Raw genomic sequence first — 21,362 nt, 5'->3', positions numbered from 1 at the left:
GCGCCTGGGTTCCCGCCCCAGGTCCCGACCACCCCCAGCGCAGGGCCCCAGAGCACTTGGGGGAAGCTCAGTCCCAGGGGCCTGGCGTGGGGGGCGGAGAGCCCCCTCCCAGCCCGGCGCATTCCCGGGCGCTGCTGTCACCAGAGGACGTGCCCCACCCCGCCTCCCGCCGTCCCTGCCCGGCCCCAGGCTGCAAGCCGTGGCTTCGCAGCTAGACCCGGGTCCAGAAGGTCCCTCTGCCACGCGACTGTGGCCCCACCCTCCCCGACCTCAACTTCCCCATCCGGGCAATGGGGCCGGCGGGGGTCTCCACAGCGACAATTCCAGGTGGATCTCAGCTCTTTGCGCAGACGGGCAAGGACAGGGTTACCCTAGGGTTCCCCACCAACAGACCTTTCCCCGGTTTAGCATCTGCGCGCCCCCCCCACCCCTCATCCCCCGCCCAAGTAGGGAGGTAGCAGGCCCCCTCCGCTCGCCCCCTCCCCTGGCTCCTCGCTGTGGCCCCAGGATGCTGCCTGGTGAGCAGGTTGAGGAGATGGGGGCACCAAGGGGGGCGTTGGGTGGACAGCTCTTCTGCTCCCTGGGCTTGGCCCAGGCTCAGCTTGAGTGCCCCCTTCTCCCGGGAGCCCGCAGTGGGGTGTTCCAGCCCCAACCACAGGGAAGGTGTACCGCCGGTCCAGCTCTGTCTGTCCTCCAGCCTGGAGCAGCTCAAGGCAGGGCCATCCAACGCCGTTCATTCGTCCAACACTTACTGAGCATTTACTTTGTGCCGCTACAGCTGTGAATCCGGCTAGTGAGGGGAGACAGTGCCCTACGAGAGCACCATGCTACCTTCCCATCAGGACGTTCCGCAGAGATAGCCCAAGCCCAAGGCAGATGGGGTGGGGGGCCAGGAAGGCCCTCACGCAGGAGGTCATTGCCGAAGGGAGGTGGGGGAAGGGCAGCCCAGTCTGCCCGGAACAGCACATGCAAAGGCCCTGAGGCTGGAAAAGGGAATAAGGGACAGTGGGAAGGTTGGGGTGGGTGGAGCCAGTAGCCAGCCTGGGAGTGGGATGTGGTCAGAGAGGGGCCAGAGGGATGGCAGCCCTGGGAGGTGGGAAGGGGTGCTCTGGTTTGGGAACAGCTGCCTCTGGCTGTCATGGGGGCAGGACAGGGGACCTGGAAAGCAGTGGGGAGGCAGTGGCAGGCATGCTGGGGTCAGGGGCTGGGCTGGGGGCGTGGGGGTTGGGGAGGGCACTGGGCAGCTCCCAGCTGTTTGGAGTGGAGTCTGCAGGCCTTGGGACAGATCCCACGGGGGAGGCACTGGGAGGAGGCAGGTGGGAGCTTGGGCTGAGCAGCCAGTGAGGGGAGGCACCCCATTCCCTGCGGGGGAGGGAGAGGCACAAGTCCGGAGGTCACCTGAGGATGGGTCTAGGGTGAGGCAAGGAGAGCTGGGAGTCCAGGGGCCGCGTCTGGCTGGGGATGGACATGTGGGCATCCTTTGCACACAGGGGTGTTTAGAGTCATCGATGAGGTCATGGGGTGAGAGTGTGGACAGAACGGAGACTGGGGCCTGAGTGTCAGAGGCTGAGGTGGGCATGGGGTTCCCCAAGGTCGCAAGAGGATGGGCTTCCAAGAGGAGGAGGAGCAGCCTGAGTGGGTAAGATGAGGATAGAGCATGGACCAGTGGCCAGCGGATCAGCATCAATGAAGGCAGTGACCTTGACAAGGTTCAGCCTGGGGGAACAAGGCTCGAGAGAGGATAGCAGGAGAGAGAGGGGGATGGTGAGGGCAGGCACCCTCTGCAGAGCAGCTACTGTGTGCTGAGCTGGGGCCTCGGGCCTGGGCGGCATCAGAGAGAAATCAGGCTTGGCCAGGAGTGCCACCAAGTGGACAATCTCATCCCCCGCACCCCCACCCCCATGTGCCTTATGCCCCAAGCCCCGGTCCACCGCGCTATGCAGGGTGTGCATACAGCAGGCAGTGTACCCTGCAAGGAGTGTATATACCAGGCATTGTGATCTGCAAAGAAAGCATACAGCAGGCGCTGTGTCCTGCATGGAGCATATACAGCAGGCATTATGCTTTGCAGGCAATGTATGCAGCAGTCACTGCATCCTAGACATGCACACAGTAGACACTTGGCCCTGCAGGGAGTGTATACAGTAGGTACTGCACCCTGCAAGGAATGCATTTAGTAGACACTGACCCTCCCAAGGAGTGTATACAACAGTCAATGTAGCCTATAGAAAGTGTATACAGAAGTCACCGCACCCTGCAGGGAGGGTATACAGAAGGCACTATGTCCCACAAGGAGTGCATACAGCAGGCACCATGCTCTACAGAGAATGTCTACAGCAGGCATTGTACTCTGCAGTGAGTGCATACAGCAGGCACTGAGTCCTATAGAAAGTGCATACAGCAGTCCCTGTGCCCTGCAGGGACAATACACAGGAGGCACTGGGTCCTGCAGGGAGTGCATACAGTAGGCACTGTGCCCCGCATGGGGGCCCTAATGCTTATGGGATGGCCAGATGGGGCTGGGGTGAAGGTGTGGAGTCCTGTACCCACCCATGCCCCCTCTCCCCAGTCTTTGTCGCCCTGCAGATCTCCAGCCTCCCCTCCCCATGCAGGAGCTAACTCAGCTGGATTCAGCAGATCCCCAGAGGAGGCAGAGAGCTCAGCTCGAAATACCTGCTGCAGGTGGAGGGGTGGTTGTGAGGTTTGGAGGCTCCAGGTGCGGCGGCATCTCACCCACCCCCCACCCCCCGCAACTCATGCCCTGGTCTGAACTCAGGCCCAGGGGTCGGCAGGGTCCCCCTACGCTGAGCTCCGGCCTGGACCGCATCCCTGACGCTGGGCCCGGACAGGATCAGGCCGAGTGGACACGAGTCCTGATGGATGTGGGTCAGCCTAGGCTCCCTCTGTGGTCTCACAGCCTTGAGCCTCCCCCTGCCCCCGTCCCCAACTCCCTATGGCCTCCCACGATCCCTCAGGCCTGGGCACGTGGTCCACAGGATACTCCAGTCTCCTGTGTAGGTGGGGTGGGAGGGGTCCTGCAACCCCAGAACCCGGGTTTCTGGAGCTGCCCAGCTGTCCCTGGGCATAAGCATAAATAGAGCAGGATCGGGGACCCACCATGGCCAGGGTCGCCCATGTGAGCTGGGATGGTAGTTTTCTCCACCACAGGAGAAGCCAACAGAAGCAGGAAGCAGAAAGGGCGAGATTTCTGAGACGGTTGTTTCAGTCCCTGGATCAAGCTGCACCTGAAGCTATCCATTCATTATTTTTCACTTTAGCAATTTGGAGTTTCTGTGACTTGTTATCAGGAGGTCCTCTCAAATAGGGAACAGCGTTTTTTGCATCACCCTCACCCCCCTGGACAGGTCCTGTTTCTTAGGCCACTGATCCTGTGATGGAGTATTTCACCTCTACACATCACCACCACCTTGGAGGCCTCCATATCTGATGTGACACCCCCAGCTGCCCCCGTGAGAGGAATCCTCACCCCCACCTCATGGGTCAGGATGCTGGGGGGGCAGAGGGGCAGAGTCACACGCAGTGACACTTGGAGGGCCTGGGATAGCTTCACAGTCACATCCGAATGGGTGTCCTGAGCTCCTTTTGAGGCAGGGGGCTGGAGGGACTTGCCTAAGTGGGGAGATGCTTGAGGCAGGACCTGGAGAATGAAGGGGAACCGGACGGAAGAGGGTGTGAGGGAGAGGGTGTTCCTGGCAGATGGAACAGCACGTGCAAAGGCCAGGGGGCCAAAGGAGCAGGGTGAGGACCAGTCCAGTGAGGAGGCCTGTGTAGCTGGAGAGCAGTGAACATGAGGCCAGAGGGGGCAGGGGCCTCGCATATTGTGGGGACCGGGAGCATGGGAAGGCTATTCAGAAACGGCAAGAAGTGTTAGGTGAGAAGGAAAAGTTACGCATGATCTGATGCCGTTTATATAAAAGGAAAAGTACCTATGTTAGCATAAACTCAGACAGGAAGCGGACAGAAATAAACCCTCACCGTCGAGCATGGTGATCTAGGCGGGGGTGGGGGGAGAGGGGGTTGGGGTGAGTTTGAGTTACTGCCTTTTAGTTTAACTTATTGTAGTCTTTTAATTCTCTTTTTTAAAGAGAATTTTTATTTTGGAATAATTTTAGATTTACAGAAAGTTGCAAAGATATTACAGCAAGTTTCTCTCTATCCTTTGTCATCAGTAGTATAATGTCACCCCCCGCACACACACACACACACAGGACGTCCGTGTCCTGGTCCTGGGACCTGTGACGTGTTACTTCACGGGGCAGAGGGGACTCTGCAGGTGGAATTAAGGCCCCTGGGATGGGGAGGTCCCTGGATTCCCCGGGGGCCCCAGCATCGTCACAGGGTACTTATAAGAGGGAGGCGGGAGGGTCAGAGGCAGAGAGAGACGGGAGATGCTGCACTGCTGGCTGTAAAGATGCAGGAGGGGTTGAGAGCCAGGGATGCGGAGCCTCTAGAAGCTGGAAAAGGCGGGAACCTATGCTCCGTTGAAGCCTCAGGAAGGACCGGCCCTGCCCACGCCTGGATTTTAGGACTTCTGACCTCCAGAATGCGAGGTGATAAATGTATGTTTTCTTAAGCCACCAAGTTTGTGTTAATTCGTTACAACAGCCATAGGAAATGACTATTTGTCACATCTAAGGAACTCACCTTGGTATATTATGGTTACTAATTGATAATATTAGTAATTACCATCACTATTGACCAAACTCCAAACGTTATTTGGATTCCACGAGTTGCTGTCTTTTTTTCCTTTTTCCCCAACTAATTTCCTTTTTCTGCTCCAGGATCTCATCCAGGAGCCCACATGACATTGAGCTGCTTCTCTCATAATTGGTCAAAAGACCTAAGCAGATGAAATACAGATTATTCCTGTGGAAATCTGGCTGGTTCTGATGGCACCCAGTACTTTGCATGCAGCGGGGTCAATCAATGTCCCCAAACAGAGGTTGAGAATGCATCCAGCTGAGGACACTGGGGGAAGAGTGTCCACCCGGAGGGACAGCACCCACTCAGGACCCTGAGGATGCCCACCCAGCAGGCGGAGTCTGAGGCAGCTGGGGGAGGGTTTGGACTTTCCCAAGGCCCCCCAGTGAGTTGGGTCAGCACCTACACGGGACATAGCACGGAAATGCACAGCCTGTCTCTGCCATGGAGCCCCCAGTCCTGTAGGAGAGAAGTCAGCGAACTAGCAGGGAAATGGCATGATTGCAGGTTGTGAGGGTACCGCAGAGGGACTCATAGGGTGTGGGGGGCCCTTGCCTGGGTCCCAGAAGATGAGAAGGAGCTCCTGGACGAAGACTAGGTGGGGGGGGGGCGGGGAGTCCTTTGGGCAGCGAGAATGGCATGTGCAAAGGCCCTGAGGTTGGGATGAGCTTGGTATGGGATCTTAGACCAACAGAGAGGCCAGGGTGGCTGGGCCAGGGTGAGCGAGTGGGTGTGTGGGAAGGCCATGGGGGCCCACTAGCAGGCTTTGGATGTGATCTGATTTGGTTCTGGAAGGCTTCTTGCTGTCAGGAAGAGGCTGGACTGTCCCTGAGCCCCACAGCATCCCCTGAGTCCAGTTCTCAGGCAGCCCCTGGTTCTGTGAGCCTCTGAGGGCCCAAATACATCGTGGCCCCCAACCTGGCCATAGCCGTCCTTAAAGCTCCTGACCCAGGGCCCTGGCTGGTCCTGCGCATTGTGCCAGGGAGACCCCACTTGGTGTCTTCAGTCCCATCTCCTCCTCTGGATTATCCTTGGGCTCCCCTGCCAGGCATCTTGAAGGCAATGTCCCCAAAACTGCACTCTGGACCTCCCCTCCCTGACCCTGTCTGCCGCCCCACACCCTGACTGTGGACATGTGTCCTAGTGTCACGGGCCAAAGGGGAGAAGTTGGAGTGGTTGAGCCCAGGCTCTGCTCCGCTCTGGGGGGGCATCAAGCCCCTCAGAGCTCCCCACCCACATACCTTCCTGTCCCACATTTCACTCCATCGCTCTCCAAGCTGCAGTTGGACCATGTATGGGAGCCATTCCAAGCTGGGTGTACAAGACAATTAATGTCCAAGGTGGAGGCCCCGGCCAACGGGAGGTGGATGCCAGGGGTCCATGCGCCCCTCGTCCTCCCCTCCCATCCTCCCCGGCCCCTCAGTCCTGTTCTTCAGATCAACTCACGGCACTAAACCCTTGCTTCAGGGTCTGCTTTTGGCAAAGGCCGGACTAAGACAGGGGAGGAGAGACAAGCCCCCTGCGTCAGTCTTCTGCTGGCCTGGACCACATCAGCGAGAGGGAGTGGACAAAGGGGATGCGGGGGGCTCTGAACTGAGTCCTGGGCACCGGGAGGAGGAGCCTCAAAGGAGAACCGAAAAGATGTAACAAGAAAGGTGGGAGGGGCTTCCCTGGTGGCGCAGTGGTTGAGAGTCCGCCTGCCAATGCAGGGAACGCGGGTTTGCGCCCCGGTCCGGGAGGATCCCACATGCCGCGGAGCGGCTGGGCCCGTAAGCCATGGCCGCTGAGTCTGCACGTCCGGAGCCTGTGCTCCGCAGCGGGAGGGGCCACAACAGTGAGAGGCCCGCGTACCGCAAAAAAAAAAAAAAAAAAAAGAAAGGTGGGAGAATAGCCTACAAAGAGGTGTCCCAGAGGACATGAGGGGACAGAGCTTCTAGAAGGAGCCAGTGACAGTGTGTGCTGAGAGGCAGGAGAGGCAAGGGCAAGGTTTGTTCCCGGAGGATGGAAGCTCAGGGAATGTGGCACCCAGGTCCCCACAGCCCCAGCTGGGCCAGTCTTGAGGCAGTGGGCACTGCAGTCATGAGGTGGCCTCCCGCCCGCTCTGCTCACGGGGCCCGTCCCTGGGGACCTGAGAGGTCTGGCCGAGGGCTCCCGAGTACAGACAGGCAGCAGGGAGTCCACTGCGTTTCAGAGTCCAGGAGGCAGGAAGCAAGAGAGGGACCCAGGAGCCGGGCTGATTCACGCCTGCCTGCCTGCCTGCTCCCTCCCTAGTTCTGGAAGGAGGGGGCTGCACCACCGCGGACCCCGCGCCCAGCCCACCTGCCAGCCTCCTGAGGGAGGCCTCCCAGGGTCCCGCCTGGGCGCTGTCTCAGCAGCCACCCCCTCCACCTGCGGCAGGTATTTTGAGCAAGGCTCCCCGGCACTTCTCCTGGGAAATCTGCTGAGTCTGGGGAGTTATCTCAGGTCAGGGAAAGAACAGACTGGAGACAAATCAAGCCTCTGGCCTGGAGCACGGGGGCTCAGGGGACTGCGCGGCCAGGCTGGGGCTCCAGCCCACGACCACCCCGGCCTCCTGATCCCTGGGCAGGGGTCGGCAGGGAGGGTCAGGCAGCCCCACTGAGTTCCCCCCTCAACGCCTGCCCCTCTGCAAAACTGCCATCCTGTGCTTGCTACACACACTAGGCTTCAGTTTGCTCATCTGTAAAATGGGGGTATTAGCTCCCTAGGCCTGTGGTTTTTAGGGGGGTGGGGAAGCTAAAACGGTTTTCACTTTCTGATTGTGGCAAAATATACAATCACACAAAATTCACCATCTTCACCATTTGTAAGTGCACAGCTCGGTGGCATTAAGTACCCTCACATTGTTGGGCAACCATCTCCACCATCATCTCCAGAACTTTCTCATCTTCCCAAACTGAAACTCTGTCCCCATGAAACCCTGACTCCCCACCCCTCCCCCAGCCCCTGGCCCCCACCATCTACTTCCTGTCTCTCTGGATGTCACTCCTCTAGGACCTTCTGTGTGTGGAATGACACACAGCGTGTCCTTCTGTGTCTGGCTTATTTCACTGGGCATGATGTCCTCAAGGTCCATCCACGTTGTATCAAGTGTCAGAACCTCCTTCCTTTTTAAGGCTGAATAATATTCCACTGTATGGGTGGAGCACGTTTTGTTTACCCCTCATCAGTCGACGGACACCCAGACTATTTCCACCTTTTGGCTGTTGTGAATAAAGCTGCTATGAACATCTAAGGTTTTCCTTTTATTATAAAGTTTTCCATTCTAGAGTGCTGGGGGAGGGCATCCCTGCTCGAGGGGGCGCAGGCTGGCAATGGGATGGCTCCCCAGCCCCGTGGAGGAGGTTCAGCCAGGAAAACAGTGGGCTGCCGGGAGATGGGGGCAGAGCTGGTGTCTGCAGAGGGTGTCAGCTGACAGCCCTGCTGTGAGGCACTGGGCCAGGAGCTTTGGATTTCTTTCCCCCAGGAGGCTTCTGGGGGTCCAGTGGGTTCAGCTGCCTACTGCAGCGTGAGGCCTCTTCCTGTGCTCCCATAGCCCCCGGAGGAGAGGCCTAGGGGGCAGTATCGGGGGGGGCAGGGGCTCCAGACGCACCAACCTGCACTGCAGGCCAGGTTCGGCCACAGTCTGGTGACTCTGGCTTGCATGTCCCTTCCTGAGCCTCAGTTTCCTCATCGATAACGTGGGGCTAAGGAGAGCACCGACCTCTGGGATAAGCCGCTTCCTGGAAGGGGTCTGGCTTTCTGACGTTGGCCTCCAGAACCCGCCCAGACCCCCGGCTTTGGTGAATTCTGGGTGATCTCCTCTCCACCGTTTCCTGAGGGCCGGGTGGGTCTGTCTTGGGCACAAGTGCTGAGCAAACACCTGAATTTGCAGGCAGCAGAGGCGTGCCACTGAGAAGGACCTGGATTCCTGCCTGCCACTGTGGATTCCAGGGCGACAGTGATGTGACAGCTCAGACCCCCGGGCCCCCCAGCTGCCTTCCTTCTGTCACACCGCACCTGGTTCTCATTAGCAGAGGACTCGGGCTCCCCCGGCCGCAGCCAGCTGGCCCCCTGCACTGGCCTGGATGGAATCCTTGCCCTGGAGCTGAGGCCGGCCCCCCGCAAAGGTACCAGAGGATGGCTGCATCCAATGCACTGGGGCCCCCGCAGAGTCCCTCATGCCCTGGGTGCCCCCATTTGACATGCCAGGCAGACATGTGACAACGCAGAAGGTGTTTCCTATCCCTGGTGGCTTGGCTGGGCCGAACTCCGAAATCTGGTCTCTGGAAAATTCCGAGGCCTGATTCCAGCCCCACGGAGCCCTGCTAACCCCTCCCCATTCATTGTGTTATGTAACTTTTGGGGATTAATACCGAGGCATCCAGAGGCAGCTGCCTGGATTCACGTCCGGCACTGTCCCTTCCTGGCTGGGTAAGCGACTTAACCTCCCCGGACCTCAGGGTGTTCATCTGTAAAATGGGGACAAGGCCAGTTCCTGCATCTCGGAATCGGTGAAAGGGTGACTTGAGACAATACAAGGAAAGAGCTGGGAACTGAGTCTGGGGAACAGCTCAGAGATGCTCCCATGGTTCCCGGGGGGGGGCCCGAGCCTGCCCACCTGTTCTCCATCCCCCTGCCTCTCTTTGGCTGCCCAAGCCAGGAGTCACAACCCCCAGTGTCTGTCCATCAGTACCCAAATCCTGCTCCTTCTCTCCACGGAGTGTCCATCATATATGCCAGCCTCCCAACCCCAGCAGTGCCCCTTTGGGCTTCACGCCCCTCCCCACCTCCCTGAATCCTGCTGTGGCTCCCTAGTGCCGAGATAATCAAGCCTCGTGCATTGTCATATGGGGCCCGGGGACCCACCTGCCAGGAGGACCCACGGTCACACGTATTCAGGACGACTAGACTCAGACCTCAAGTGCAGTCTGGGGAGAGCCCTGCCAAGCCCTCCCTCCCACCCACCCTTCCCCTCGAAGCCTCGAGAGAATGAGACAATCCCTCTGACCTCAGTCTCCCGCTCAGAGAAATGGGCGTGTTGACAGTTCACGGCTTGGCGGGAGGCGCAGGATTGGAGGAGCAAGCGAGCTGAGCGCGCGCGGGACTGGCGCTGGGCTGGCGTGCAGGGGTGCCAGCGCCGCTCTGGTCCCTGAACTCCCGCCAGTCCCGCGTCCCCGCACGCGCCCGCCCCCTCCCGCGCTGACCGCCCCGAGCGTCTGGACTCCACCCCTCCCCCCTCGGCCAATAAGACGCGTCCAGGCAGCGCGCGGCCCCCAGAGCAGCGCCGCGCGCGGTGGTCCCGGCCGAGACTGCGCCAGTGCGCCCGCCCCGCCAGGCTCCCGGGAGGGATGGAGCCCGAACCGCGGCGGCGGCGGCGGCGGCGGCGGCGCAGTGGCCGCCCGCTGGTCTCCGTCTTCCTGCGCGACCCGAGCTCGGGGCGCGTGTACAGGCGCGGGAAGCTGATCGGCGAGGTGGGGACCCCGGCACCCCAAGTCCGCTGACGAGGTGGCCGGGCCGGGCAGGGGTCCCGGCGGGGCGGGGCGCGTTCGCGCGATCGCGACCGCAAACGAGCCAGCGTGCGCCCCGGCTTTTGTCTCTGCCTGTGTCGCGTGTCCACGCGAGTTTGGGGCTGGCGTGGGTGGACGCCCGGGTCCGCGATGTACCCGCTGTTCTGCGTGCATCGTGTGGCGGGAACCGGTGTTGGGCACGTTGTGCTGTGTTGTGGGTTGTGTGTCTAGGGTGTGGGTGTGCGCCCAAGTGTTCTGCGACTTGGAGCCTTGGTGCGGACCCAGACTCTGTTGTGTTGTCCCTGTGCGTATGTATCTGAATGTGTCATAGGTCTCTGCTTTCTGTGTTCGGGCGTTGTACCGTGTGTCCGGGGACTGTACGAGGGTCCGTGGGCTCTATATATCCAGGTGTGGATGTGTCTGTGTGTCTGAGTGTATGTGTCCCTGTGCCTTCGTGTACTTCTCTGTATTGTGTTGCCTTGGGTATCCAGGTACGAGGATGTGAGCCATGCATCCATGCGTCTCAGGGGTGTGTGTGTGTGCGTGTCTGTGTGTGAAGAGGCCTGGCCATCTGTCCCCACACCTGTGTGCCCTGAGCTCGTGAATCGCCTGCCCCGCAGGGCGCCTTCAGCCGCTGCTACAAGCTGACCGACATGTCCACCAGCTCCGTGTTTGCGCTCAAAGTGGTGCCTCACGGCGGTGGTGGGGCTGGACGGCTGTGCCCCGGCGACAAGGTACGCTCTGCGCATCAGTGCCCAGGGGCCCTGTGACCAAATCGGGTCCGCAGAGACGTCCCTGCCCTGAGGGTGGTGAGCATGCCCGTGGGGGCATGGGTACCTCGGGTGTGGGCACCTGCCGGGTGTGTACACGTGGGACCCCGCCTGCAGGTGGAGCGCGAGATCGCCCTGCACAGCCGCCTGCGACATCGCAACATCGTGGCCTTCCACGGACACTTTGCTGACCGTGACCACGTGTACATGGTGTTGGAATACTGCAGCCGCCAGGTGCCCAGGGGGCGGGGCCTAGAGGGAGCCATGCCCCCCCAGTCCGCTGTGCTCATCTGTGGCCCCCTCCCATGTCTGTCTCTCCTTATCTGTTTCTACCTGTGACCACACTAGGCCCACCTGTGCTCACCCTTAATGCTCTAGTGCCCACCTGCCCACCCAGAGGCTCTCTCGACTCACCTTGGCACACCTATGCCCACCTGTGCCCCTCCTGCACTCAGCCAGGCCCCACCTGCCCACACCTGGCCTCACCTGGGCAGTCCTGCCCCCGTTCCCCAGGTCCGGGGCCCTTGGGGCCACTCACATGGTGTAGCCCAGAGCCCAGAGGTCCGACAGGCAGGAATGCCTGTTCCTGAACCCACTTGGACTTAGTTGTACCTTCATAGACCCCTTGAACTGCCTGAGCCCAATTAAATACACCTGAGCTCTCCTTTGCCCAGAATGTACCCGCCTTGGGTTCGTCTCTTGCCGAAAAGCTCCCTGTGGCCCCCTCGGCCCATCTGAACTCGTACGTTCCTCCTGGGGCTCAGAGCTCACCTCTGCCTGTCCCACAATCAGCCACATCCACCTGAGAGCTGAATTTACCTTTGCCTTCTTGGGTCCCTGGAAATCACTGTACCGCCTAACCTGGGCTCACCTGTGTCTCCTCGGCGCCGGTGCTGCACCTGCCGGTCCCCTGCAGTCACTGGCCCACGTGCTGGAGGCGCGGCAGACGCTGACAGAGCCTGAGGTGCGTTACTACCTGCGGGGCCTGGTCAGCGGCCTGCGCTACCTGCACCAGAGGCGCATCGTCCACCGGGACCTGAAGCTCAGTGAGGGCGCGGAAGGGGCCGCGGGGGCGGGGCGGGGCGGGGCGGGGGCGGGGCGAGGGCGGGGATTCCACCCTCACGCCGTGCTCCTCCCCCTCCCATCCCCTCCTCCCCCCCGCCCCGGCAGGTAACTTCTTCCTGAACAAGAACATGGAGGTGAAGATCGGAGACCTGGGGCTGGCCACCAGGGTGGGCCCAGGAGGCCGCTGCCACAGGTGACTGGGAGGCTCTGAGCGGGCTCTCTGGGTGGGTGAGAGTGGGCCGGCTCTGGCCCCAGCCTTCCTGAGCCCCCGTTATGCCCCCCAGAGTGCTCTGTGGGACCCCAAACTTCCTGGCCCCGGAGGTCGTGTCCAGAAACGGGCACTCCTGCCAGTCGGACATCTGGGCTCTGGGCTGCGTCATGTGAGTGGCCCCCGAAGCCCCGGGCCTGGGGAAGGGGGACAGGACTGCCCAGCTGGGGCCAGGTGTGGGCAGGTGGGAGCAGGCACCGGCAGGTAAGGACAGGTGTAGGCATGTACAAGGGACGTTGATGGGGGCACAGGCAGGTATGAGCAAACACAGGACCAGTGTGTGCAGCTTGGGGGGCAGGTGGGAGCACACACCTGCCATCATCTGAGCGTGCAGGTGTGAATAGGGCATACGGCGGGATGATAGTTTTGAGTGTGCACAGAGGTGTGGACAGGTGTGTGCAGGTGGCAGATACACAGGCAGATGAGGGCATATGTACAGGTATGAGATGTGAGCATGCATAAACTAAACCTGGAAAGGTATATGCAGGTGTGTCCAGGTATAACCCAGGAGCAGGCAGGTGTACAGACACATGCTGGCGTCTCCTGAGCAGACAGGAATGGCCAGGTGGGAGCAGATGTAGGGCAGCTATGAGAAAGTGGATGTGACGTGGGTACGGAGTCAGGAAGTGTGGGAAGGTGTGGCCAGGTGTGCACAGGTAGGTGTGAGGCAACCCTGGATGCCCAGGACAGATGCAAGCAGGCACCCAGGTTCCTGCCCCCGACCCGGCCCAGGTACATGGTGCTGACTGGCGCCCCTCCCTTCGTGGCGGCACCCTTGTCGGAGATGTACCAGAACATCCGAGACGGCCGCTACCCCGAGCCTGCACATCTGTCCCCCAATGCACGCCGCCTCATCGCCCGCCTGCTGGCACCCAACCCGGCCGAGCGGCCCAGCCTGGACCACCTGCTGCAGGATGACTTTTTCACGCAGGTGTGGGGTGTCAGCGGGTCGGGGCTGCCCTTCTCTGGGGTGTCTCAGCAGACCCAGGTGTGGGTCAGGACCCCCAGCTAGCCCAGGTACTCAGGAGTGGCGTGCTAACGCCCAGCTCTCCACTCCAAAGGGCTTCACCCCGGACCGGCTGCCGCCCCACTCCTGCCACAGCCTGCCCATCTTCTCCATCCCCCAGCCTCTGGGCAGGCTCTTCCGGAGGGTGGGCCAGCTGCTGCTGCCCCAGTGCCGGAGGCCTTGTGAGTACCGCCCCGCCCCCTCACCTGCTCCTACCTGCGCCCCGCATCTCACACGCCTGTCCTCCTCCCTACCTGCTCTGAAATGTCACCGCCACGGCAGAGGCGGATGTCGGTGGCAGAGGTCTCGCCCTGCATGGGGTCAGGCTCTGCCCACCCCCCAATCCTCGTGCCTCCTGCAGGCCCCTTCACTCCTAAGGAGGCTTCAGGTCCAGGAGAAGGCGGCCCTGACCCTGACTCCATGGAGTGCGGTAGTGAGGTGAGGGCGCGGGGAGGGGGGCATGGTGGGGAATGTGGAGGGCATCCTCACAGGAAGGCTGGGCAGAGGGAGAAGCCAGGGGGTCTTCAGGGGGGGAGGCCAGAGCCCCCAACCCCTGCTGCTCCCTCCCCAGGCCTCCCTGTCAGAGGGAGGGGCTCCGTGCCCTGAAAGCCCTGTCCACCTGCTCAGCCAGGGGACCCTCGGGAGTGACCCGGCGGGTGAGCAGACTCTCCATCGTAGGTGGGAGCTGTGGGCAGGACTGAGGGTCGAGAAGTGGGGGGCAAAGATCCTGCCTTGCCAGGACCACGTCCCCTCTCCCGGCCTCAATTTTCCCACCTGTAAAATGACAATGATGTCTGGAATCCTTCTGGGGTGAAAATAGGACTTTCCCGGATGTGGGAGTTCGGGGCGGGGCTGGTTGGAGGGGCCCTGGCCTGCCTGTCCCCCACAGAGATCTGTCTCCCCAGGGCCCCAGGGGAGCCCGAGGCAGGAGGTAGAGGCAGCCATCAGGAGCCTGCAGCTTTGCCTGGACTCTGGCGCCCCAGGTAGGAGCAGCACAGATAGCTGGCGATTGTATTACAGACTTCCAGCTTCTCCTGTGGCCCAGCTTCCTGGGCCACTGGAGTTTCCCAGGGTTTCCATGATTGCCCTTTTTCTCTTCTGCAATCCAATCTAGGATCCCACATGGCCTTGAGCAATTTTTATTTTTTAATACAAAAAATGTTTAATGAAATAAAGCAAAGCCCTACGGTATTTTGGACCTTACAAGCATTTCAGATTTACTCATTTCCAGAGGCAGCTGTGATCCCAGGGTCCCTCAGTCCTCCCGCCTCAAGGCAAGAGTTGGTTTTTTTTTTTGGTCGCATGTGAGATCTTAGTTCCTCATCCACGGATCGAGCCCATGCCCCCTGCAGCGGAAGCACGGAGTCTTACCCACTCGACCGCCAGGGAAGTCCCAAGAGTTGGTGTTCTATTCCTTGGACTTTACTCTCCATCTCCTGTGCCTCTGCCGTCCTTCCGCCCGCCCCTTCCAGGACCCCTGCTCACTTCATTTCATCCTGTGCCAGCCACGCAGGATCCCCCAGGAGAGCAGCGGCCCATCCTCTGGGCCCCCAAGTGGGTGGATTATTCCAGCAAGTACGGCTTCGGCTACCAATTGTCAGACGGGGGCAGTGGTGTCCTGCTTCGGGATGGCACCCACATGGCCCTGCGTCCTGCAGAGGGGTAAGTTGTGGAGTTCCTACCCCCTGGGAGGCCAGGCCCTCCTTCCTGCCTTTCTTCATTCACTCCTCACAGATTTATTACACATCTACTGTGCACACCTACAGGTGCTTACTGCCTGGTCGGGGAGAACAATGCTAAACAAATGAATTACTAAGTTGATTTCAGGTGGCAGTTTTCTGAAGGAAACGAAGCAGGTGAGGTGACAGATTGGGGAAGTGGAGACGACTCTCAACAGAGTGGTTGTGGAAGGAGGGGCTTTCTGAAGAAGTGACGCTCAGGCGAGACAGAAATGATGAGAAACAGTCCGTCAGGAACAGCATCTGAGGCCTAGGGAACAGCATGTGCAAAGCCCCCGAGATGGGACTGAGCGTGGTGGGTTTGAGGAATGGCAGGGAGAGGGGAAGGACATGAAGTCACAGAGCCTCACAGGCCACTGTTGGGGTTGGGGCGGGAAGGAGGGGTCAGACTCACACTTTTTTTTTTAAAAAATTAATTAAATTAATTAATTTATTTTTGGCTGCGTTGGGTCTTCGTTGCTGCGCGGGCTTTCTCTAGTTGCGGCGAGCGGGGGCTACTCTTTGTTGCGATGCACGGGCTTTTCATGGTGGTGGCTTCTCTTGTTGCGGAGCACAGGCTCTAGGCAGGTGGGCTTCAGTAGCTGTGGCGCACAGGCTCAGTAGTTGTGGCGGCCGGTCAGGATCTCAGCGTGGACAGGCTGAGTCTGTGGCTCCAAGGGTCTGGAGTTCAGGGGAGGGGCCGGGGCTGGATGAACAGAGAGGGCTGGTCCGTGCAGAGCTGGTTTCACATCATGGTCCAAGAGACACGGCTGCGTGAGAAGGTGTCCTCGGGTGTGAGGTGTCCAGGATGGAGGTCCTGACAGCTGGCACCGCCCTGTGCAACCCCCCACCCCCATCAGCCAAGTCATCTACATGCCCGACCGGGGAAGGCTGGAGACGTTCGCCCTGAGGGATGTGCCCACCCTGCTGGGTGCCAAGCTGGCTGTCCTTCGGCTCTTTGCCCGATACATGCAGCGGCGGCTGCGAGAGGTGAGGGCTGGGTGGGGCTGGGGGGTGTGCCAGGCGGTGGGAGCCCTCGGCCCTGAGGCCCCGTGGCTGGGTCTGTCCACAGGAGGGGGGCCTGTCCACAGCCGCCTGGCCGGCAGCCCCCAGCCTCTGCCTGCTGCGCTTCCTGGTGTCCGAGCGGGCCGCACTCCTGCTGTTCAGTGATGGGACGGTGCAGGTGAGTGAGGGTCCCCCCCGCAAACAGGGCTGTTACATTGCACGCTTCTGGGGGAAGCCCCAGGAAAATCGGAAATAAAATGTGTCTGAATGACAGCAAAATGTCCCTCAGGGTCATCGTCCTGTGTGGTTACCTGTAGCAGCTGTCGAAATGTCATTGTGTTGCAGAATCATTTTTAGGTTTTCCTGCGCAGTCCTGGCAATCCCTGGGACATCATAGCCACTCCTAAAACAGATTTGAAACGCACTAGTATACAATACTTATTATTTTTAAAAATTAGTATGATTTTATTTTATAGTCAAAATCCCCTCTCTGTTCAGACCAGAGTACCCTGGCCTGGGCCGGGTCTTAGAGGATTGTCTTCAAATGGCCCTGCCCAGCAGCTGTGGAAGCTGGTACCCATGAGGAGCTTCTGTTCCCCAGGGCACAGGCTTAAGAGTAGGAGGTCTCACTGGGCGGCTCTGGGCGGAGGAGTCCCATCTGAGCCTCAGTTTCCCTGTCTGTGTGGTAGAGCCCTGGGCTCCCGACCCTGAGTTCCTAGGGGTGGGGCAGCCACTGAGACTCAGATCAGGGGGACCTCAGTCTCCTATCCACTTGTCCTCCGAGGGCCAGGGCTCCTTCTCCCCTCGAACCCAGCTCCTCCCACCTCGGTAGGTCAGCTGCCGCGGAGACCAGGCTCAACTCGTGCTGAGTGGTGGGTGTGGAGAGCTGCGGCTCACGGTCTGGGAGCAGGGCCAGCCTGGCACCTCCTACCCGCTGGGCGTCCTGCGGAGCCATGGCTGCGCTCCGGCTGCCCGCCAGCACCTTCAGCATGCGATCCACATGCTTCAGAGCATCTAGCTTCCCTGAGGGTCAAGGTGGACCTCTGCGTGTTGATGCCCAGGACCCAAGCTCCATTTCTGTCCCTTTTGCTCCGCCAGAGGGGACGTCCTTGGGGACAGCTGGGGGAGCATGCAGGGCCTATAGGAGGTGGGGGTCCTCGCCTCGTGGCATGACTGTTCAACCCAGACTTGTGTTTGGAATTGTTCTTTTTTCATTAAAGTAAACTTGACTCCGCAGCCTGCCGTCAGCCTCTTTGGGGGAATTTGAGGAGCTTTGCCAAGGGGGCACCATGATCTGAGCCCACTGCTCCTTGTGGCAGAGACAGGCCAGATTTTCACCAACACAGAAATTCTTACTAGAGTGGGGTTCTGCCATGACCAAAAGTCTAAAATATGGGACATTCGGCTCAACTGCTGGGCAGTGAGGACACGTGTTGGAGGCTGTCACGCCGGGACAAGACACTGGACCAGGGTCACCCTGATGTGCTGGACCTGTGAACCAAGAGAGCCGATTGCCAAGGGGGACGAGAGCTTGCACTCAGGACTTCCCCTCCCCACGCCCCGGAAATGCTTTCCAGCTCCCTGACTGAGAATGTGGTCCCTCTGGGTTTTTGTGAGTTTCAGTTATTCCAGCTCACAGTGGCTGAAACAAAGAAGAAGAGCTTATTGGTGCCTATAACTGAGAGGTTGGGACACATGACCTTCAGGCAGGGCTGCATCCAGGGCCTCTCATGGCAAGGGAGGGAATTCACCCTGGCCTGGCCATCTCTCTCCCCGAGGGCTGCAGTGTCTCTGGCCTCACACTGACAATATTCACAACCCTGTACCCAGCAGTAAGCGGTCTCCTCAGGTGTTTCTGGAAAGTCCTGGGACAGCACTTCCTCAGACCAGCATAGGTGACAGCCCTGCCCATGGTTGGGGGACCACCCGGTTAACCATTGCGTCTTCAGAAACCCCTCCAGGGGGCTGGCTTTGGCTGGTCTGGATTTGGGCTTCGGCCCTGGGCCTCACCCTCCCCTGGTGGGTCCTTCAGCCACCCAATCTCCATGATCCCCAACCAAGCTCCCGGGCACCTGGGCCCTTTGGGGTCCTTCTCTCCTCTTATTTTAGCAGCAAACTGACAAGCCCACTCCCTGCAGCTCCCCAGAGACCCCTCAATTCCTTACAGACACCAGGCCAACACCCCTTCTGCCCACCCCTGTCGGGACCCTCGCTCAGGCTCCAGGTCCCACCTCCCTCCCGAGGACGCACGCCCACCACCATAGACCCCTTGGCCGGGGTGGGGGTCGGCCACAGCTCTTCCTCTTGCTCTTGGGGCCAAACTGCAGGGGGGTGGTCTCCATGCCTCAAGCCCCTGCTGCCTCCGTAACCCTCCATGGCCTGACTTTGCTCCAGGTCAGCTGGAGCCACTGGCGCCACCACTACTCCGCCACTGAGGTGTGGGCCGGCCCCGGGTTAAGCATCGCCCTCCCACCCACCCATACTGGTTTCCTGAAGCTCTGTAACAAATTACCACAAAGTAATAGGTATTTGTTTTCCACGTTCTGGAGACCAGAAGTCGGAGACCAAGGTGTGGCAGGGTCGCGATTCCTCTGAAGGCTGCGGGGCAGGCGGGGAGGGCGGGGGGTGGGGGGCTGATTCTTCCGACCTCTTCCAGCTTGTGGTGGCCCCAGGCATCCCTTGAGGCTGCATCACCCTAGCCTCTGCCTCCGTCTTCACCCTCTGTGTCTGACTCTCCTCCTCCGTCTCTTATAAGGACATTAGATTTAGGGCCAACCTAATTCAGGATGATCTCATCTCAAGATTCTTAATTACATCTGCGAAGACCCTTTTTAAAAATTTTTATTTATTTATTTTGGCTGCGTTGGGTCTTCGTTGCCGTGCGCGGGTTTTCTCTAGCTGCGGCGAGTGGGAGCTGCTCTTCCTTGCGGTGCGCGGGCTTCTCATTGCGGTGGCTTCTCTTGTTGCAGAGCACGGGCTCTAGGCACATGGGCTTCAGTAGCTGTGGCACGCGGGCTCAGTAGTTGCGGCTCACGGGCTCTAGAGCACAGGCTCAGTAGCTGTGGCGCGCGGGCTTAATTGCTCCGTGGCACGTGGGATCTCCCCAGACCAGGGCTCGAACCCGTGTCCCCTACATTGGCAGGCGGATTCTTAACCGCTGCGCCTCCAGGGAAGTCCCCGCAAATACCCTTTTGTAAGCTCCCATCCACAGGTTCCAGGGGTGTATCTTTTGGGGGCCACGAATCAATGCACTCCACCCCCTGAGCCTCATCAGAGCTGGCTGCTTGTACCTAGGTGTATCCCCATTCTTTTGCTTTTGAGGCACACTGTGCGGCATGTGGGATCTTAGCTCCCCGACCAGGGATCAAACCCGTCCCTCTGCAGTGGAAGCATGGAGTCTCAACCACTGGCCCGCCAGGGAAGTCCCAGGTGTATGCCCATTTTACAGATGGGGAAATTCCAGCAGGGCTGGGCTGGAACCCTGCGTGTATGTGGCCCTTCCTGAGACCCACCTGTGGCCCTGCAGCCTGGGGCTACTACTCTCACTCAGTTGGGAGATCTGGTGTGGCCGTCACTCGCTCGTGGGGTGCCCTGTCCATCTCTGGCTACTTCCTCTCCATTCCTGTTGCCCCATCAGACGCTCTTGTCATCCCAAGCCCCTGGCCTCCTCCTGGAAGCCCTCCAGGCTGCTCTGCTATGCCTTCCTAGCTTTTCTAGCGGGCTGTGTCCCCCAGACCCCTCATTGCCCATTCCTCAAGTCAGCAGCCTGTGGTCACCTAGCCCCTGGGTTTGTCCCTGGAGCAGTCCTGGGCCCCTCCCTGTCACCACACCCCGTCCTCCACACACTGCAGCGCTTCCTTCCCCACCTTTGGAACTTTCGTGCCAACCGCCAGCTGACCACGGTGCAACCCATGGTCCCCCAGTCCTCGACTCCAGGCCAATCCCAGTCCCGAAGAGATGTGTCCAGCAGCCCCACGGACCATGGTCCTCTGCTCCCAACTAGGTGACAGGGGGACACCACCTGTGGCTCATCGCTCAGATGTTCTTTGGGGACTGGTAGGTGTTAGGAGTCATCCTGGGACGAAGGTTTGCATACCTGTTTCCCTGTCTGTACAATGTCAGGTGGACCCCGTCCTACTGGAGATGGGGGTCCCACACACACCACAGAGGCGGGCAGATGCCCTAGGAAGTGACCCCCTGGCACCATCCCCTCCACATGGGTCATAGCCATCCCCATGGCTGGTTGTCCCCTGGGATGTCAGGTCCTGAGCTTCAGGAAAAGGGGACCTGGCTGGACCACCTTTCGGTGTAGCCCCGATGCCGACAGCACCTGGCTTGTGGAAAAGCCTGGAATTGGGGTATCCTGAACTCTAACTCTTGTATCTGGAAGACTGGGGGGGAGGGGCTGGATCTGAGCCCTCCCCCCCACCCCTCCCCCATGCCCACCAACCCCACACCAGGCCAAGGGCTCACGTGTAGTAAAAAGACTTTATTAAGAAGGCTTTGAAGTCAAAAAATAAAACTCTTGATACAATTTTCTGAACCCTTAGGTCAGCTCAGCAAATATATAATCAGTAATTTAGCTGTGTAAGATTAAAGGTCCGTTACTTTATTTAAAATAAAATATATTTTAGTTTTCTTAAAATTTATTCCATAAAGTACATATTTCCCTATAAATTCCCTACATATACACAAGAGGTAAAAAGTAAAAGTTTAAAAAAACAAAAAAATTAAAAAACGGTCAACAGAAACCACAGCAGAAAAAGGATTAATAATTAAAAAAAAAAAAAGTTCTGGACGCCCCCTCCCCCCGCCCCCCTCCAGCCTGCGCGCGGCTTACATACTAAAGGGTAACCAGTTGGCCCCAAAAAGGGAGCCGTCCTTCTGGAAGTTTCTGCAGAGGTTGAGGCCGTGGGAAAACAAACACTGTCAAATCGATATCAGCTACGTACAAAAGGACAACTGGGAGAGTTGTAAAAATCGTGTTTTTTTTTTTTCCTTAAAAAGATCACCCTGGGGAGGGGGGGAGGTGTCTTAAATAAAAAGTGCAAGCAGGCCTTTTCTCTCCGGTTTATTTTAACCTGTCGACTCAATACTGTCATTTGTTAAGAACTGAGGTGTCGCTGGGCCGCCGGGTCGCTGTCTCCACGCTTGGGACTGGAGTTAAAGCTCGTCTGTAAACACTGGCCAGCCCACCGCTCACCCCGCCCACCCCCTCCCCTTCCTCCCCACCCGGCCCTGGGCACCCACCCCGCGTCCGTGGACGGGCCCTGAGGGCCGCGGGCGCGGCGAGGTGACCGG

General features: G+C 59.4%; 1 protein-coding gene across 1 annotated transcript; it reads left to right on the top strand.

Annotated features, from left to right (window-relative positions):
* The first annotated feature begins 2,756 nt into the window (after positions 1-2,756).
* PLK5 (polo like kinase 5 (inactive)) lies at positions 2,757-17,297 on the top strand. The gene is made up of 18 exons (XM_065873870.1): positions 2,757-2,886; positions 6,994-7,119; positions 8,715-8,832; positions 9,887-10,193; positions 10,850-10,963; positions 11,117-11,233; positions 11,916-12,045; positions 12,170-12,257; positions 12,349-12,444; positions 13,065-13,263; positions 13,394-13,520; positions 13,700-13,776; positions 13,910-13,994; positions 14,244-14,321; positions 14,844-15,000; positions 15,917-16,046; positions 16,129-16,239; positions 16,894-17,297. Exons 1-18 carry the CDS (start codon positions 2,757-2,759, stop codon positions 17,077-17,079), a joined length of 2,376 nt encoding a protein of 791 aa, XP_065729942.1. The 3' UTR covers positions 17,080-17,297.
* Positions 17,298-21,362: the final 4,065 nt, after the last annotated feature.

This window comes from Phocoena phocoena, chromosome 3 (genome assembly GCF_963924675.1).
Source record: "Phocoena phocoena chromosome 3, mPhoPho1.1, whole genome shotgun sequence".
Lineage (NCBI taxonomy): Eukaryota > Metazoa > Chordata > Mammalia > Artiodactyla > Phocoenidae > Phocoena > Phocoena phocoena.
The sequence above is the reverse complement of the archived record's forward strand: the minus strand, read 5'-3'. Positions and strand labels throughout refer to the sequence as shown.

What these genes read in the sequence shown, in the direction of transcription:
- PLK5 (XM_065873870.1), top strand. Translation starts at nt 2,757, where the DNA reads ATGCCCTGGTCTGAACTCAGGCCCAGGGGTCGGCAGGGTCCCCCTACG. An exon ending in AGGATGACTTTTTCACGCAG is followed by an intron (nt 13,264 to 13,393) that starts GTGTGGGGTGTC and finishes TCCACTCCAAAG; the next exon opens with GGCTTCACCCCGGACCGGCT. An exon ending in CCATGGAGTGCGGTAGTGAG is followed by an intron (nt 13,777 to 13,909) that starts GTGAGGGCGCGG and finishes CTCCCTCCCCAG; the next exon opens with GCCTCCCTGTCAGAGGGAGG.